General features: G+C 34.1%; 1 protein-coding gene across 1 annotated transcript in view; it reads right to left on the bottom strand.

Annotated features, from left to right (window-relative positions):
• LOC133648338 (neuronal acetylcholine receptor subunit alpha-7-like) overlaps window positions 1-16659 on the bottom strand; it is a 159904-nt gene extending 143245 nt beyond the window's left edge. Inside the window, exon 1 of the mRNA XM_062044333.1 lies at window positions 16511-16659. Within this exon, the coding sequence (XP_061900317.1) occupies window positions 16511-16580 (70 nt within the window). The 5' untranslated portion in view covers window positions 16581-16659. The remainder of the gene's footprint in view (window positions 1-16510) is intronic.
• Between the last annotated feature and the right edge of the window lie 3341 nt (window positions 16660-20000).

Here is a 20000-nt window from a genome sequence, read left to right as displayed (position 1 = left end):
CACGTGGCTTTCAATAATCTTTTCATGACTGATGAAAATAGATAAAAAACTGGACCGCTTGGGATGCAAGGAACTTTAAATAACTGGACAGTTTCCGCACATGACAGCGGTAATGTGTGTGTGCCGTGATCTGTGCAGTTCAGATGTATTTTTATTTTTATCAATGAACACATGTTAAAAGTAACATTTATATGTTGATGTGCATTTATTAGAAAAGAAGAATGAAAGTCATGACAATCAGAAAATGTTTTCTTCATTTCAGCAATTTTCCTTAAAATACACCTTGGAGCTATTAAGGTGATTTACTAGATTTTGAAAATAATTATTAGCTGCAAGCCTAAATGCTGCACAGTGACTGATAGTGCAATTAAAATTAGGTAAAAAAAATGTTTACAAACAAAAAAGAAAAATTAACATACCATATTTTTCGGACTATAAGGCGCACTTAAAATCCTTTAATTTTCTCAAAAATCGACAGTGCGCCTTATAACCCGGTGCGGCTAATGTACGGCATATCTCTGGTTGTGCTTAATGACCTCGAAGCTATTTTATTTGGCACATGGTGTAATGATAAGTGTGACCAGTAGATGGCAGTCACACATACGAGATGCAATATGGCGCAGATAAACAACACCACAACTTTAAATGCTCCATTGAGAATGAAGAACATTACACACGGCACTCAAAAATCTGTCAAAATGTTTTAGTACGACTTTGAAGCCGCACCGCTTGATGGGTTGTAGTCAGAGATACAAGTATTACTATGGTGTGCGTATAAGGACCGCAAAATGGCACCCATTAGCAGACATATTATCTGGCGTTTTGTTTCGCAATATTATGCAAAAGCAACATTTCTTACCTTCTGGTACCTGCTGATGTGTATTTGGGATCTGCATAAGTCCTGAAAAATTGTGCGTGTCCGCCTTTTGTAGTCCGTGCTGACACCGTAGTCGATAAGCTTCTTCTTTTTCTACATTTTCTTGTTGTGGGACATTCATCCTCCGCTGTTGCCATTTCTAATACAAAGTAATGTTAAGTTCTTACTTATGTCTGTCAATAAACTCGCCATGAAAGCACTAAAACATACCTGTGTAGTGAGTTTATATTATTCACCCAAGGAACTTTAGTTATTAGAGGGTTCCGGTCGGACGTTTTTTCATGGGACACATTTCCGGCATTGTTACTGCACTAGTGAGCCACAAATGAGGAGACCGCTTTACTTTACAGCTCCTTCTTCACCACAACGGATCGATACAGCGTCCGCATTACTGAAGACGCCGCACCGATCCGCCTGTCGATCTCACGATCCACTCTACCCCCACTCGTGAACAAGACTCTGAGGTACTTGAACTCCTCCACTTGGGGCAGGGTGTCCTCCCCAATCCAGAGATGGCACTCCACCCTTTTCCGGGCGAGAACCATGGATTCGGACATGGAGGTGCTGATTCTCATCCCAGTCGCTTCACACTCGGCTGCGAACCGATCCAGTGAGAGCTGAAGATCCTGGCCAGATGAAGTTATCAGGACCACATCATCTGCAAAAAGCAGAGACCTAATCTTGCAGCCACCAAACCGGATCCCCTCAACGCCCTGACTGCGCTTAGAAATTCTGTCAATAAAAATTATGAACAGAATCGGTGACAAAGGGCAGCCTTGGCGGAGTCCAACCCTCACTGGAAACGTGTCCGACTTACTGCCGGCAATGCGGAGCAAGCTCTGACACTGATCGTACAGGAAGCGGACCGCCACAATCAGACAGTCCGATACCCCATACTCTCTGAGCACTCCCCACAGGACTTCCCGAGGGACACGGTCGAATGCCTTCTCCAAGTCCACAAAGCACATGTAGACCTCAAGGGTGCATGAGAGCTTTTGCATAATATTGCGAAACAAAACGCCGGATAATATGTCTTACCTTATACACACACACCATAATAATACTTCTATGTTGAAGCACAGTACAATCCATCAAGGGGTGCAGCTTCATAGTTTACCATAGTCGTACTAAAACATATTGATAGATTTTTGAGCGCCGTGTGTAATGTTCTATATTTTCAATGGAACATATAAAATGTTGGTGTTGTTTACTTGAGTCATATTGCAGTCTACATGTATCTCTTATGTGTGACTGCCATCATATTGAAGTCTACACATATCTCGTATGTGTGACTGCCATCTACCGGTCACACTTATCATTATACCATGTACCAAATAAAATAGCTCCGAGGTCAGTAAGCACAACCAAAATGATTCCGCACATTAGGCACATTATAAGGCGCACTGTCGAGTTTTGAGAAAATGAAAGGATTTTGAGAGCGCCTTATAGTCCAAAAATAGGGTATTACATTTTGGATAAGGCTATAACGTAACAAAATGTGGAAAAAGTGAAGCGCCGTGAATACTAGAGGTGGAGGAAATAATCGATTTTTAGATGCATCGCAATTCGGACACGGACGATTACAGAATCGATTAGTAAACGTCAATAATCGATAATCAGTTTATTTATTGTAAATAAATTAATGCAGACAGTTGTAAGATTTGGCTGACTGCAGCGAGCCACCTCACCGAGATATCCGACCAGCTCCTTTATTTTAGGGAACCTATATTCCAGTTTTGCACACATTTTCATTAATTTAATAAATGTTGGAATTAATTTAACTGTTTCTTATTACAAATGTATCGGGGTTTTTTAAGTTTCAAGTGATAAACGTTTATTAAGTGAAACGAAAAAATGTTTTAAACTGCATCAATATACAGCACAGGCCAAAAGTTTGGACATACCTTCTCCTCCTTTAATGCATTGTCTTTATTTTCATGACTATTTACATTGTAGATTGTCACTGAAGGCATCAAAACTATGAATGAACACATGTGGAGTTGTGTACTTAACAAAAAAAGGTGAAATAACTGAAAACATGTTTAATATTCTAGTTTCTTCAAAATAGCCACCCTTTGCTCGGATTACTGATTTGCACACTCTTGGCATTCTCTCGATGAGCTTCAAGAGGTGGTCACCTGAAATGGTTTTCACTTCACAGGTGTCCTTGAAGCTCATCAAGAGTGTGCAAAGCAATAATCAGAGCAAAGGGTGGCTATTTTGAAGAAACTAGAATATAAAACTACAATTATTTCACTTTTTTTGTTAAGTACATGACTCCACATGTGTTCATTCATAGTTTTGATGCCTTCAGTGACAATCTACAATGTAAGTAGTCATGAAAAGAAAGAAAACGGTGAAAACGGTGTGTCCAAACTTTTGGCCTGTACTGTATATAAATTAAAGATGCATCAATAATCGATTTTTAATCGAATCGTAGCTCCTGAATCGTAGTCGTAACCGAATCATGAGGTGCCCAAAGATTCACAAACACACACACACACACACACACACACACACACACACACACACACACACACACACACACACACACGCAAAACGTGGGAGTCCAACATGAACATGTGACAACCACAGCATATGGAGAGGGGTCCTAATGGATCACTGGATGGATGGAATCATATAGAAGAGTTTTATAATCCAGGTTGAGCGATCACTGCCTCAAAACCACTTGACTTTTAATCCTAATCCGGGAGCAAAGACCCTCAACAGAACCTTCAACTGGGCACAGCACGCCCTTCTAGAACAGACCGGCCCTTAAAGTCACATTAAGAGACCATTGTTTGGTTTTCATTCACAAGCTCTGCTTGGTAAATATTGCAAGGTGTCCAGCAGACCACTGGAGTAGGTGCATGTCAGAAACACAATGACTTCCATAACCCCACCAGTGCAGCATCAACATACAACTTGACACTTTGAGTGACAAATATCACAAGAAGATTTAGAGTACAAAATGTGTCTGGGGGCCGGTATTTCTATTTTTAGGAAAACTAATATAAAACCTCACAATAAAGTCTGATCGAATGCTAAAAATGTTATGACAGACCGCCTTAAAAACGGAATGTAATTTAAAAAATGTCTATGAACGATAAAACCCTGAATATTGAGAACATATGAACATCACACCCCCTCTCCATCTACATGTTTTACATTCAAGCCAAATGCAACAAAAATGCAACAAACACAGCGAAATATGAACACGAAGGGTAAAAAAACCAAAAACATCTACAATCTGATGTATGTGATACATCACTAAGCTTTAGAACTTTCTTGTAAAAATCTCCGTCTGCGTCTGTCCCTGACACTCACATTTCAGGCTGGCCGCTCTGGAAACACTATGTGGAAACGCCCCCCACCCATGCTGCTTGGTGCCTCGTCTGAGCTGCTGTGACGTAGATTCAGTGTTTCCCACACATTCATGTATTTGTGGCGGCCCGCCACGAAATAATTACGTCCGCCACAAATAAATAAATAAAATTATTATTATTAATTTTTTTTTTTTTTTTTCCTGTCCAGCTTCTCAGGCAAATCATATAGTTGATGTAGATGATTACAAAAGAGAAGTGTAGGATGCTTCTCTTGTTGCCTTATTTGTATTTGACCACTACTGTTTTCTGTTTATTTGTTACTGCCTGTGGCAGGACACCTCTGCCTCTGTTTCACTTTATGTTGCTGGTAAATAATACGGTTGTAGTAGTAGGCTAAAGTTAAATTATTTAGTATGCACTAATCAGAGCTTTAAGAGACATTTTAGCTTTTATATTTTATAAGATATATTTTTTGTAAGAACCACAATTAATAAATATATTTCAGTGAATAACTTATTGTTCAAATCTGTATATAAATATGTACATAAAGTGTTTTAATTATATTGTAAAATGGATGGATGGATGGATGGATGGATGGATGGATGGATGGACGTTTAAAACAAAATTGTTATTATTAATTAGTAAGTATACATTTTTTTAGCCTTTTTAGAGAAAATCTTATCATTGTAGTAAACAGGGGCGTCCCTAGCTTTTAAGGACAGGGGGGGCTTAGCCCCCAGGAGATGCACAGGATGGGAGCGAACGTAGCGCACGAGCACAAAACTTCCCAAACGGCTAACAAAGACTTAGAAATTATTCATTGTTATTATTATTATTACAGTCGGTTTATTTTCAATTTGTGTTCAGTACAACAACAAACATGGGTTGGCACAGTGACATTTTGTTTACAGCATCAACAAGAAACAATTACTTGCACGATCCTTCAAGATACACTGAAACACAATGAAAGTCATGGCATTAGCCTCTATGTTATTCATTCACAACATAGAGGCTAATGCCACCATTTTCGCTCACAATACAATAATTGTTTGTTCCCAAATATTTAGAAGTTGCACAGATTACATTTTGGGCACATATGTGACTAAAATGGTTGTAAATTCAAGCCCTGGAAATATTACTTAATTATTTGAATTAAAGTAATATCTGGATCAGGATAATTTGGCTTGTATATAATATATTTATATATATATATATATATATATTATAGCAAGCCGTTAAGGAAATTAAATATATATGGAAGTCTGAATAGAAATGAGAAACATTTATATACACTGTAAATAAGAAAGACTTAGTCTGCTGATCTGAAAAAGAGCCAAAGATGTCAAAGAACTGAGGGACCATCTTCAAAGTGCAATGCTGAAACAAATAATGCAAACAATAACATGTAACTTCCAGGGCTTGAGATTAACGTAGTCCCGTCGTCCCGGGGACGGTAAAAAAAATGCACGGGACGAAATGAAATGCTCCCCGGGATGATGGTTTTTAACAATTTTTTTTCTTTTTCTTTTTATATATTTATTAATTTTACATTTTGTATTAAATGTCTTGGTTTTTCCACCCTCTGAAAATCCTATGAAATGTTTAACAAGCCATCCTATATTAATACAACAGCTATTAATGTAACAATACAATAAAACAAATATATTTAATGATGTTGTTTTCATTATTTTAACAATAGGCTAATGTATATTACTTTATATAGATTCTACAAGAAACTCAAAACTTGAAAACTAAATTATTTACAATTGCAGACACAAGGTTCTTCTTCTGCAGTGCTGTGTGCTAATGTGCTTCGTACACCTGCAGGACTGCAAGCAAGGTCGCATAGAAAAAGCGGACTGGATTTTGAGTGATGTCAGCATTTTCTATATGAACAAGTGGAATGGATTGGATACCGACGCACTAAAGGGGCTCTCTACCTTACACTATGAAGTGAGGGGAAACTGAGTGAATAATGACAGGCTATATGATTATTTATTTAACCTCATATTCGGGCCACTTTATAATGAATATGTCGGCATGTATTTGTAAAAAATATATATATATATATATTTTTTTTTTATTTTTTAACACCAAATTATTTAGGGGGGCTTAAGAACATTTTAGGGGGACTTGAGCACCCCTAAAATAGGCTTAACAACGCCAATGGTAGTAAATTATGCAAATTACTCGATGATGTCATGGTAACCACGCTCATAGCCACGCCCATAGCCACGCCCCCACTGCCACAGGTATCTTGGCAGTTTATGGGAAACACTGAGATTACCATAGTCACTAGTAGGGTTGTACGGTATACGGGTATTAGTATAGTACTGCGATACTAATTAATCATATTCGGTACCATACCGCCTCTGAAAAGTACCGGTCTGCCACACCCTAAGATTTTATGTTAAAATAAAGCCAATAATGCAATGTTTTCCAGTCCCCTTTATTTAGAACAGTATCGAAAAGTACCGAAAAGAATCAAAATAATATTGGCATCGGGGCAACGCTAGTAACTAGTATATCATGCAAAAGCGCAGATTCCAACCATTGAAATACTTTGTATAGTTCAAGACTTACGGTAATTTGAAAACATCACTGCACATCATAATGGCAGCAACAGTTTCCATCTTAAAGGTCTAAAAAAATGATTTGGGAATATCCGGCGGGCCAGATTGAAAAGCTTAACGGGCCGCATGTGGCCCCCGGGCCTTAATTTGCCCAGGTCTGCACTAAACCATGCTGGTTTATAAAATAACCCAATTTCAACCCAACTGCTGGTTCAGAAGAGGACAAACTCCTTATTTGTGTTATTTTAACTCAACATTTTGGGTTAATTCTCGCAACCCAACTTTTGTGTTGAATTGTTTAACCAAAAAGTTGAGTTACGATAACTCACTGTTAGGTTATTTCCAACCATCAATCAATCAATCAATCAAAGTTTATTTATATAGCCCTTAATCACAAGTGTCTCAAAGGGCTGCACAAGCCAGAACGACATCCTCAGCTTAGATGCCACATCAGGGCAAGACAAATCTCAACCCAAAGGGCACAATGGTAACACAATGGATCTAGTTAATAATGTGAGAGTCCAGTCCATAGTGGGGCCAGCATCTTGAATGGAGACAAGTCGGCAGCACAGAGACGTCCCCAACTGATGCACAAACTATTGGGTTGAATTATATAACCCAAAAGTTGAGTTATGCTAACTCAATGTTGGTTTATTCATAACCCAAATATTGGGTTTAATTTATTTAACAGAAAAGTTGAGTTATGCTCACGACAATGTTGGGTTATTCCAAACCCAACTATTGGGTTGAATTATATAACCGAAAAGTGGAGTTATGATAACTCCATGTTGGGTTATGCACAACCAAACTATTGGGTTTAATTATATAACCCAAACGTTGAGTTATGATAACTCAATGTTGGGTTATTCCCAACCAAACTATTGGGTTTAATATATTTAACACAAACATTGAGTAATGCTCACTACAATGTTGGATTATTCCAAACCCACTTATTGGGTTGAATTATATAACTCAAAAGTTGAGTTATGATAACTCAATGTTGGGTTTTTCCAAACCAAACTATTGGGTTGAATTATTTAACCAAAAAAGTTGAGTTATGATAACTTAATGTTGGGTTATTCCCAACCAAACTATTGGGTTGAATTATATAACCCAAAAGTTGAGTTATCCTAACTCAATGCTGGTTTATTCATAACCCAACTATTGGGTTTAATTTATTTAACACAAAAGTTGAATTATGCTAACTCAATGTTGGGTTATTCCAGCGTTTCTCAAAGTGTGGGGCGCGCCCCACTGGTGGGGAATACAGACATGAAAGGTGGGGCGCGAGGAACGGGAGGAAATTTCACTTTTATTTTTTTTATTTTTTTATTATTATATTCTTTGATTTTTTTTTTTACTATACTTTCATTTTCTATACACACTGGAAATCACTTTGTGATTCTGTCTGTGAAATCCGCTATATAGATAAATGTAAATTACTTATTTTTCCTGTATGCTTTACATTTCTAGGTAGGAGCAAAAGTTTGACAGACAGCAACAGTAACTAATGGGGGCGGGGCTAAGCGGAAGCTTTGTGAATGGCGAGTCACTGCGAGGATTTGCTGTTTTGCAAATACATAAAAAATAGAGCCACTGCTGATGAGCTGTTCAAGATAATGGACAGTTTCCTCAAAGAACACGACCTTAAATGGGAAAACTGTGTGGGCTTTTGCTCTGATGGCGCGCATGGCAAAGTCAAGAAACGGGCTGCAGGCTCTAATAAAGAGGGTTGCGCCAAATGCGCATTGGACACAATGTGTCATTCACCGGGAAACACTCGCGTCAAGGCAGCTCAGGCCCGAATTCAATGAGGTTTTAACAGTGGCAGTGTGAAGCCTGCAACCCCGATTTGAAAAGCTGTGCAGTGCAAAACAGGCTCATTGCAGCCACTAATGCTGGAGTACTGTAAAACTCATGTTCACTTGCCCTGTCCTCCTTTTTTTGGCAAAGATTGCAAAGTGGCACTTTTATTTTCATTTATTATTGAACTTGATGCAAGTTATTTGATTTATTATTGAACTTGATGCAAGTTATAACACTTTTATTTGATTTATTATTGAACTTGATGCAAGTTATAACACTTTTTTTTATTTATTATTGAACTTGATGCAAGTTATAACACTTTTGTTTTATTTATTATTGAACTTGATGCAAGTTATAACACTTTTGTTTTATTTATTATTGAACTTGATGCAAGTTATTTGATTTATTATTGAACTTGATGCAAGTTATAACACTTTTATTTGATTTATTATTGAACTTGATGCAAGTTATAACACTTTTGTTTTATTTATTATTGAACTTGATGCAAGTTATAACACTTTTATTTGATTTATTATTGAACTTGATGCAAGTTATAACACTTTTTTTGATTTATTATTGAACTTGATGCAAGTTATAACACTTTTGTTTTATTTATTATTGAACTTGATGCAAGTTATAACACTTTTTTTGATTTATTATTGAACTTGATGCAAGTTATAACACTTTTGTTTTATTTATTATTGAACTTGATGCAAGTTATAACACTTTTGTTTTATTTATTATTGAACTTGATGCAAGTTATAACACTTTTATTTGATTTATTATTGAACTTGATGCAAGTTATAACACTTTTTTTGATTTATTATTGAACTTGATGCAAGTTATAACACTTTTGTTTTATTTATTATTGAACTTGATGCAAGTTATAACACTTTTGTTTTATTTATTATTGAACTTGATGCAAGTTATTTGATTTATTATTGAACTTGATGCAAGTTATAACACTTTTTTTGATTTATTATTGAACTTGATGCAAGTTATAACACTTTTTTTGATTTATTATTGAACTTGATGCAAGTCATAACACTTTTGTTTTATTTATTATTGAATTGATGCAAGTTATTTTATTTGATATTGAACTTGATGCAAGTTATACCACAGCTGCACAGTTATTTCATTTATTATTGAACTTGATTTTATTTTATGTTATTGAGTTTGAATGTATAAAACTTGATGTTACTTGATGTTCGATAAATTTGAAAATGTTAAGCTTGGCATTAGCGTTCTGTTGGGGCGATGGGGGCAGGTGGGGCTTGAAAACTCCCCCTTGTCCAAAGTGGGGGATGACAAAAAAAGTTTGAGAACCACTGGGTTATTCCAAAACCCAACTTTTGGGTTGAATTATATACCCCAAAAGTTGAGTTATGCTAACTAAATGTTGGGTTATTCCAAAGCCAACTATTGGGTTGAATTATATAACCCAAAAGTTGAGTTATGCTAACTAAATGTTGGGTTATTCCAAAGCCAACTATTGGGTTAAATTATATAACCCAAACGTTGAGTTATGATAACTCCATGTTGGGTTATGCACAACCAAACCATTGGTTTTAATTATATAACCCAAACGTTGAGTTAGGATAACTCAATGTTGGGTTATTCCCAACCAAACTATTGGGTTTAATGTATTTAACACAAACGTTGAGTAATGCTCACTACAATGTTGGGTTATTCCAAACCAAACTATTGGGTTGAATTATATAACCCAAAAGTTGAGTTATGATAACTCAATGTTGGGTTATTCCAAAGCAAACTATTGGGTTGAATCATATAAACCAAAAGTTATGATAACTCAATGTTGGGTTATTCCCAACCAAACTATTGGGTTGAATTATTTAACCCAAAAGTTGAGTTATGCTCACTACAATGTTGGATTATTCCAAACCCGACAATTGGGTTGCGCAATTTAGCGCTCCTTGACCCAATAGTTGGATAAAAAATGATCAATTGTACTGCTAGTTTGTCCTACTCCTTCCGAACTTCTGATCACAATTATTTTTATTCCATTAAAATATACTCAATATATGAGAATTATGTTTTTTACAAGAAAGGAGATGATAGACGAGTGTCTGAACCTTCGAGTGGATCAGGAATCAAATATAAATCACAACAATTTCAGATTGTACTTTTTCTTTGTACACAGGGACATCAGGCATGTGAATTGAATTCCCCAACAGAATATAAAAGTCGTTTGGATGCGCCTGACTGCCAATTACTCGTCTCCAATGCGTCCAATGTGAAGGGAAACTGGCAGAATTAGACACAAAATGTGTTTTCTTTTTCAGGGATGTCATGTATAATTAACACAAACAAATGAACAAAAACACGGAGTGACACAAGGACAGTCTGTCCAGTGTTTCCCACAGACGGGCAATCTATTCGGTGTCAATATGACGTCATCTTAATATTTTTATAATTGGCTATGATGCATGTATTTTCTTTAAAAAAGCTTAAAAAACAAACATTATACATTAAGACAAACCAGTATTATTAGTAGCAACATATCTTTTTTTGGTTACAATGTATCATGTTGCTCTATTTTTCAAGGTACCGGTACCAAAATGTATTTCGATACTTTTTTAAATAAAGGGGACCACAAAAAATGGCATTATTTCTTTATTTTAACAAATATTATGGTACATTAAACATACGTTTATTATTACAATTGTGTCCTTAAATAAAATAGTGAACATACTAGACAACTTGTTTTTTAGTAGTAAGTAAACAACCAAAGACTCCTAATTAGTCTGCTGACGTATGCAGTAACATATTGTGTCACTTATCATTCTATTATTTTGTCAACATTATTAAGGATTATTCATTTACATGTTAATTTACTGTTAATATCTGCTTATGCAGAAGGAGATAACGTCCGCAGGAACCTACCACATAGCGAAGGACATACACTACTTGATTTCCTATTATGCAGCTCATTTTTGTTTGACAGTTATTGAAATATCTTGTGTGACATCATGCACAAAAGTGCACTTTATTTGTTTTAAACTATTGTAGTGGCGTTCTGTACAAAAAGTGCACTTTAATTTAGTGTTGTTTTGATATGTCATCTTAGTGACATCATGCACAAAAGTGCACTAATAGCTTGCACTTTCTGTTTTGGAAATGACATGAATGTTTCTGCCACTGCTTAATAACTGTTTAATAAATACACTTTTGGTCAATTGAGTTAGTTGTGATTTCCTCCTCTGCATGAAAGTTTAAAATGAGTATATATTAATGCAGTATGAAGAAGAATGTTTTAATGTAGACACATAGAATCATCATACTGCTGTGATTATATGCATCAAGTGTTCATTCAAGGCTAAGGCAAAATATCGATATATATATATTGTGTATCGTGACATGGCCTAAAAATATCGAGATATTAAAAAAAAGCCATATCGCCCAGCCCTAATGTACATGTTTTTTTTTTACAATATTATATTGTGAATGGAAAAACAGTACAGGTTCCTTTTTATTCTGGCAACTTAGCTGCCAGTTTTTCTACCCTATAAACAAATGTATTGTTTATCCATTTTCAGTAATACACTGTTAAAAACAAAATTTTATAGTAAAAATATGGCAGCTCAGTCAACATAATTTTATCGCAAAAATTGTAGGTTTTTTTCAATTTACAGTAATATGCAGTAAAGAACACCGTAGACTTGATTGTCATTTTTATTCATTTGATGGGCAGTTTGCTGTAAAATCATAAGTCAAGCAGATATTTAAGTATTTATTTTTATTTAGACAAAAATGTTTGGAAAGTATGATAATATAATGTAATATTTGTTGCAATAATGGATTCTATTAAAGTTTAAAAGGCATGTCATTTCAAGTAGTACATTTTTTTTTTTTCTGTCAAAATGAAAAAAATCCATCGCATTTACAGTAATATGCTGTAAAGAACACTGTGAAATGTATTGTCATTTTTATTAATTTGATGGGTAGTTTGCTGTAAAATCATAAGCAGATATTTAGGATTTATTTTTATTCAGACAAAAAATGTTTGGAAATAATTATTAATATACTGTATAATTTGTTGCAATAATGGATACTATGAAAGTTTAAAAGGCATGCAATTTCAAGCAGTACATATATTTTTTCTGTCAAAATGAAAAAAATCCATTACATTTATAGTAATACGCGGTAAAGAACACTGTGAAATTTATTGTCATTTTTATTAATTTATTGGGTAGTTTTCTGTGAAATCATAAGTCAAGCAGATATTTAAGTGTTTATTTTTATTTAGACAAAAATGTTTTGAAAGTATGATAATATACTGTGATATTTGTTGCAATAATGGATACTATTAAAGTTCAAAAGGCATGCAATTTCAAGCAGTACATATATTTTTTTCTGTCAAAATGAAAAAAATCCATTACGTTTACAGTAATATGCTGTAAAGAACACTGGAAAATGTATTGTCACTTATATTAATTTGATGGGTATTTTGCTGTAAAATCATAAGTCAAGCAGATATTTAATTATTTATTTTTATTTAGACAAAAAATGTTTGGAAACAATGATAATATACTGTGATATTTGTTGCAATAATAGATACAATTACATTTTAAAAGGCATGCGATTTCAAGCAGTATATGTATTTTTTTTGTCAAAATGAAAAAAATCCATTACGTTTACAGTTATATGCTGTAAAGAACACCGAAGAATTTATTGTTTGCTGTAAAATCATAAGTCAAGCAGATATTTAGGTATTTATTTTTATTTAGACAAAAATGTTTGGAAAGAATATTAATATACTGTAATATTTGTTGCAATATTGGATACTATTAAAGTTTAAAAGGCATGCAATTTCAAGCAGTACATATATTTTTTCTGTCAAAATTTTAAAAATCCATTACATTTACAGTAATATGCTGTAAAGAACACCGTGAAATTTATTGTCATTTTTATTAATTTGATGGGTAGTTTTCTGTAAAATCCCAAAGTCAAGCAGATATTTAAGTATTTATTTTTATTCAGACAAAAAAGTTTGGAAATATTTATTAATATACTGTAATATTTGTTGCAATAATGGATACTACTAAAGTTTAAAAGGCATGCATATATTTTTTCTGTCAAAATGAAATTACATTTAGTGAGAAAATATTATTGTCAAACATATTTCCAGGTGTTTGCGGGCCAGATAAAATGATGTCGCGGGCCAGATCCGGCCCCCGGGCCTTGAGTTTGACACCTGTGCATTACCCTAACAGTATGTGCAAATATTTCAATAAAATACATGGATTTACTGGAGTGCTGCGTCCGTGTGATGCAGATTATCCATTACTTGCAGCAGTCATAAGAGACATTTATCCAAGTCAGGGTCTGCATTGGTATGGAGAGGTGAGGACTGAGAAAGATGGCAGAGGACACACACACAAATCTTCATAAAAAGCCACCTTGTCGGACTGGTAAACAAGCCAGATGTTGCCGATGATGCACATATTAAGGTGATGGAATGGGGGGGGGTTCAGGGTGGGAATTGGAGCAAACATTAATATGCACTCTCTAATCACAGAGTCATGTGCATGAAATGTTGCATGCTATTATAGTGAATATGTAGTGTTCAATACCAGCATTACATTTTTGTATGGAAAAGTACTGACATTAAAGGTGGGAAGTCTCTTTTAAAAGTACCACAAGGTATTATTTTTGAATAGTTTGAGTTAATTTGGAACATGCATGCATACAACATGATGCATCATAATTTCCAGTTTCTCTATTCAACATGTTCAAAAAGGAGTAGGATGAAGCTGTGCTTATTTAATCCGACCCCTTTTCCTTTACATAGTAGTTGCTAACACTTTTGTTCACTTCCTGTTCTCAATTTATTCACAATATACTCCATAAGTAATAACAATGAAAATAAATAAATAAATAATATTTGGTGAAGTAAGTTATATTTCATACGGTGAGATGAGTAAGATTTTCTTGAAAATGAATGGATGGATGAAATATAACTCTTCTTTTTTTGTACTTTGTAAACACTTTAAGTTTGAAAAATGTCTTGAAGTGGATCATATTAGTACATTGTTTGATTTCTTTGCTTAATTCATCCCATCAGTTAATCCCACATACAGTTACAGTGTTTCCCATAAACTGCCAAGATACCTGTGGCGGTGGGGGCGTGGCTATGGGCGTGGCTATGGGCGTGGTCACCATGACATCATCGAGTAATTTGCATAATTTACTACAATGATTTGATTTTCTCTAAAAAGGCTCAAAACATGTATACTTACTAATTAATAATAACAGTTTTGTTTTAAACGTCCATCCATCCATTTTACAATATAATTACAACACTTTATGTACATATTTATATACAGATTTGAACAATAAGTTATTCACTGAAATATATTTATTAATTGTGGTTCTTACAAAAAATATATCTTATAAAATATAAAAACTAAAATGTCTAAAAGCTCTGCCCCTTTAATTAGTGCATACTAAATAATTTAACTTTAGCCTACTACTACAACCATATTATTTACCAGCAACATAAAGTGAAACAGAGGCAGAGGTGTCCTGCCACAGTCAGTAACAAATAAACATAAAACGGTAGTGGTGGTAGATAGACACAGAGCTTCATCAAACATCTGTTCCACTGAACAAAGAGCTCCAAAAATCTTGAACTTTAGACTGCCATCAGTTTTACTCCCTACACTTAACCATGTGTTTCCTACTGCCTGCAGACTTTGCACCCTTTGTTATATACACATGTTGTGTTTCTAATATAAATACATTTAATAAAGTCAAATACAAATAAGGCAACAAGAGAAGTATCCTACACTTCTCTTTTGTAAAGTAAATCTGAACAGCCGATATGGGCATCTACATCAACTATGTGATTTGCCTGAGAAGCTGGAGAGGACAAAAAATAAATAAATAAATAAAAAATAAAAAATATTTTTTTTATTTGTGGCGGACGTAATTCTTTCGTGGCGGGCCGCCACAAATAAATGAATGTGTTGGAAACCCTGGATATACTGAAGGTTTTAAGTGTTGTACGTGCGTACAAATGTTTTAAATTACATTTTTCTCTAAGATTATATTTCTCCTCTGTTGAGAATAATTGTTGTATATTTTTGGCTAGCAGGCTATAGTTTGCTTTGTGCATAATTTTAGCTGTTTGCAAATTCACTATGTTCTGGAATTTCAGTATTTTGATTCGATGAATAAAAGGGTTTGTATGTTCTCTATATCCAACATTAGGTATTATTATAACTCAGAGGTGTCATCCCGGCCCGCGAGATGAGTTGGTTAAGTACAAAAATGGGCTGACATTTTTAAACGAAAGAAACAGCTGTCCTAAATGTGTCCACTAGATGTCGCAATAGCAATTATTTGTATCTTTGTAGGTTATGCTACATATGTACCAAAAATAAACCACATGATGTTAGTGCACCAGTCGAGGAAAATGAGCAAACTACATAGAAAATTACAACCAATGAGTTGACTGATGAACATTATCACATCATTTATTCAGAAAGTATAAATAACGACAAATAAAGATAGAATATTATTAACCGCAACATGTAAGTGTAAAAAAAACACAACAACATTAGGATTTGTACATTTTCAGAATGTGCTTGTTCTATTTTTAAACAAAGAAAACAATCTGAAGTTGTCTTTATTTTTAAGTTATTGTGCCGTGATTTTACCAGTCCTGCCCCATTTGGGAGTAGATTTTTCTCCATGTGGCCGCCGATCTAAAAATTAGTTTAACTGATCTTTTTTGTAACACCATTAATGAATGAAGCGTACTTTTGTAGTTATTTCCCATATTTCTAGTTTCTCACTTTAAACTTCAGAACACAAGAAAACAAAAACAAACATCACATACAGGTGTCACCGTGTTGCGTTCACGTACCCTGTATGCCTGTAGTTGTTTTGTGTGTTGCACGTACCTTTGAAGAGAATGGCTGTCCATACATAGAATCCAACCGTACACGACACCCAAAACTTGTGGCACTGCATCCTGGTGCCGGGGCCGGCACTGGCTGCGGGCTCTGCGGTGAGGGAGGATGCGAGTCGGTCCGGCTGCTCTCCTTTTTCTTCTCCCGAGGAGGTGTCGGCGGGAACGAGAGGCAGCAGCCGCAGGAGAGGCGGGGAAGAGGAGGAGGGAGGGGGTTGGGGGGGGGGGATAACACGGCGCACATTAAGTGCACATTCTACTTTGCCTGAAAACAAAGTTCACCTTATTATTGCTGACGGACACATTCTGTCCCTCAGTTCCGTCGTAAATGGAACTAAAAACTATGTTTTGGAACATTTCGGCCAGAGCGAATACTAAAGTTGGGAAAACCGCGGTTTTTAGCGAGACCCCTTTAAATGACGTCATAATTGGGCGTCAAATTGGGAAAACTGCTTTTTTATATAAATATATATTTTATTATTTTTATTTTATTTATTTTATTTTATAAACCATAAATTATAAACTGCAACATTTACAAACAATCGAAAAATAATAATAATCAAAATAAGTACAAAAACAGTACAAAAACAGTGCAAAACATCGCCAGGGGGTTATAAACTTATTAAAGTAACTAAAATAGAATTTAAAAAAAAAGATAATAAAATAAAATGTGTATGTATGTATATATATATATATATATATATATATATATATATATATATATATATATATATATATATATATATATATATATATATATATATATATATAATAATAATATTAATAATAATAATAATAATAATAATAATAGTAATGGATTAGATTTTATATCGTACTTTTCTATTATTAGATACTCAAAGCGCTCACGGAGAAGTGGGAACCCATATATATATATATATATATATATATATATATATATATATATATATATATATATATATATATATATATATATATATATATATATATATATATATATATATATATATATATATATATATATATATATATATATATATATATATATATATATATATATATATTAGGGCTGCAACTAACGATTAATTTGATAATCGATTAATCTGTCGATTATTACTTCGATTAATCGATTAATAATCGGATAGAAGAGACAAACTACATTTCTGTCCTTTCCAGTATTCTATTGAAAAAACCCAGCATACTGGCACCATACTTATTTTGATTATTGTTTCTCAGCTGTTTGTACATGTTGCAGTTTATAAATAAAGTTTTATTTAAAAAAATAAAAAGCCTCTGCGCATGCGCATAGCATAGATCCAACGAATCGATGACTAAATTAATCAGCAACTATTTTTATAATCGATTTAATCGATTAGTTGTTGCAGCCCTAATATATATATATATATATATATATATATATATATATATATATATATATATATATATATATATATATATATATATATATATATATATATATATATATAACAAAGTGTAAAGCCATAGGCTGCTCACACAAGTTCAGTAAATAATTTTAATTTGGAACACAGCATCATCGTTTTCACAGCTTTTTGGTTGTTAGAGGTAGAGAGTGTTTTAACGTAGAGTTCTAATTTGGGACATGACGTCACAATTGCACGTCAAGTTGGGAAAACCGCGTTTTTTGTTTTGTTTGTTTTTTTGTTTTTTTTTCAAATCCTTTATTTATAATATTCAACATTTACATACAATCAAATTAATAATAATAATCAAAACAAGTACAGAAACAGTACAATAATGCGCCAGGAGGTTGTAAACTCAATAAAGCAAGTAAAGTAGAATGCAATATATATATATATATTATATTTATATATATATAACAAAGTGTAAAGCCATAGGCTCACACAAGTTCCGTATATAATTCAAATGTGGAGCACAGCATCATTGTTTTCACAGCTTTTTGGTTGTTAGAGGTGGAGAGCGTTTTAAAGTAGAGTTCTAATTCTTTTTTAAAGGCACAAAAAACAGGTCGGGTATTGAGAAACTTACATTTATGAATATAAAACTTAGCTGATAGTATAATGAGGTTGCAAAGGTAAAATTCCTTTTCAATTTTTTTTTTTTCATACAGTGTAAATCCAAATAGCACATCTTTAAAACAAAGCACAAATTTGTCATGAATATTGTCCAGGATGAAAGGACAGATGCCTGCCATAGTGATCTTCACAAGTCCAAAAGTCTCATACAAAAATTGGGAAAACCGCGGTTTTTAGCTTGGCCCCTTTAGATGACGTCACAATTGCGCATTGCCGTCTCATACAAAAGTTTACGTTTTCTCAATACCCGACCTGTTTTTTGTGCCTTTAAAAAATAATTAGAACTTTACTTTAAAACACTCTATACCTCTAACAACCAAAAAGCTGTGAAAACTATGATGCTGTGTTCCAAATTTGGATTATTCACTGAACTTGTGTGAGCCTATGGCTTTACACTTATATATATACACATATTTATATATATATATATATATATATATATATATATATATATATATATATATATATATATATATATATATATATATATATATATATATATATATATATATATATATATATATATATATATATATATATATATATATATATCAGTGACGTGCGGTGAGGTTCATGGCTGGTGAGGCACAGACTTCATCACAGTCAGATTTACAAACATATGAACCCTAAAGAGTATCTTATTCATCATTTGATTGGCAGCAGTTAACGGGTTATGTTTAAAAGCTCATACCAGCATTCTTCCCTGCTTGGCACTTAGTATCAACGGTTGGAATTGGGGGTTAAATCACCAAAAATGATTCCCGGGCGCGGCGCCGCTGCTGCCCACTGCTTCCCTCACCTCCCAGGGGGTGAGAAAGGGGATGGGTCAAATGCAGAGGACAAATTTCACCACACCTAGTGTGTGTGACAATCATTGGTACTTTAACTTAACTTTAACTTTACACATACAAACTGTAGTACACAAAAAAGCACATTTAATTAAAAAAAAACGTTATTATGATCTTACCTTTACTTATAAATGAAGTCCATGCGCCGCTCCTTTTGAACAAAAGCATCAATAACTTGTTTATAGAAGTCTTCCTTATCTTTCTTCAGTTTTAAAAGTCTCTCTGTCTCGATGGAGATCTTCCTTTAAGTATTACCTCCTGCTTTGATTGAAAGTCCAGTTTAGAAAACTGTTTTATTTTAGATATATAATTCTCCATGTTAAAAGTTCAGGCGAGAGGAAAAAATAAACGATCGCTGCTAACTGCTGCTGCTTTGTCACTTCTTCTGCAGCCGATCAGTCGCAAGAATGATCTCTGGGATCTCTACCGCCCTCTACCACCAGGAGGCGGGATTACTGCGAGCCTCAGCCTGTGCGTCTTCGCAGCCGTTTTATGATTGCTCAGCACAAGAAATACGTTACACACATACAGTTGTTGACAAAATACACTGTACATTATATACCTCAGCTAACTAAACTAT

Source organism: Entelurus aequoreus, linkage group LG04 (assembly GCF_033978785.1).
Source record: "Entelurus aequoreus isolate RoL-2023_Sb linkage group LG04, RoL_Eaeq_v1.1, whole genome shotgun sequence".
NCBI classification, from domain to species: domain Eukaryota; kingdom Metazoa; phylum Chordata; class Actinopteri; order Syngnathiformes; family Syngnathidae; genus Entelurus; species Entelurus aequoreus.
The sequence above is the reverse complement of the archived record's forward strand: the minus strand, read 5'-3'. Positions and strand labels throughout refer to the sequence as shown.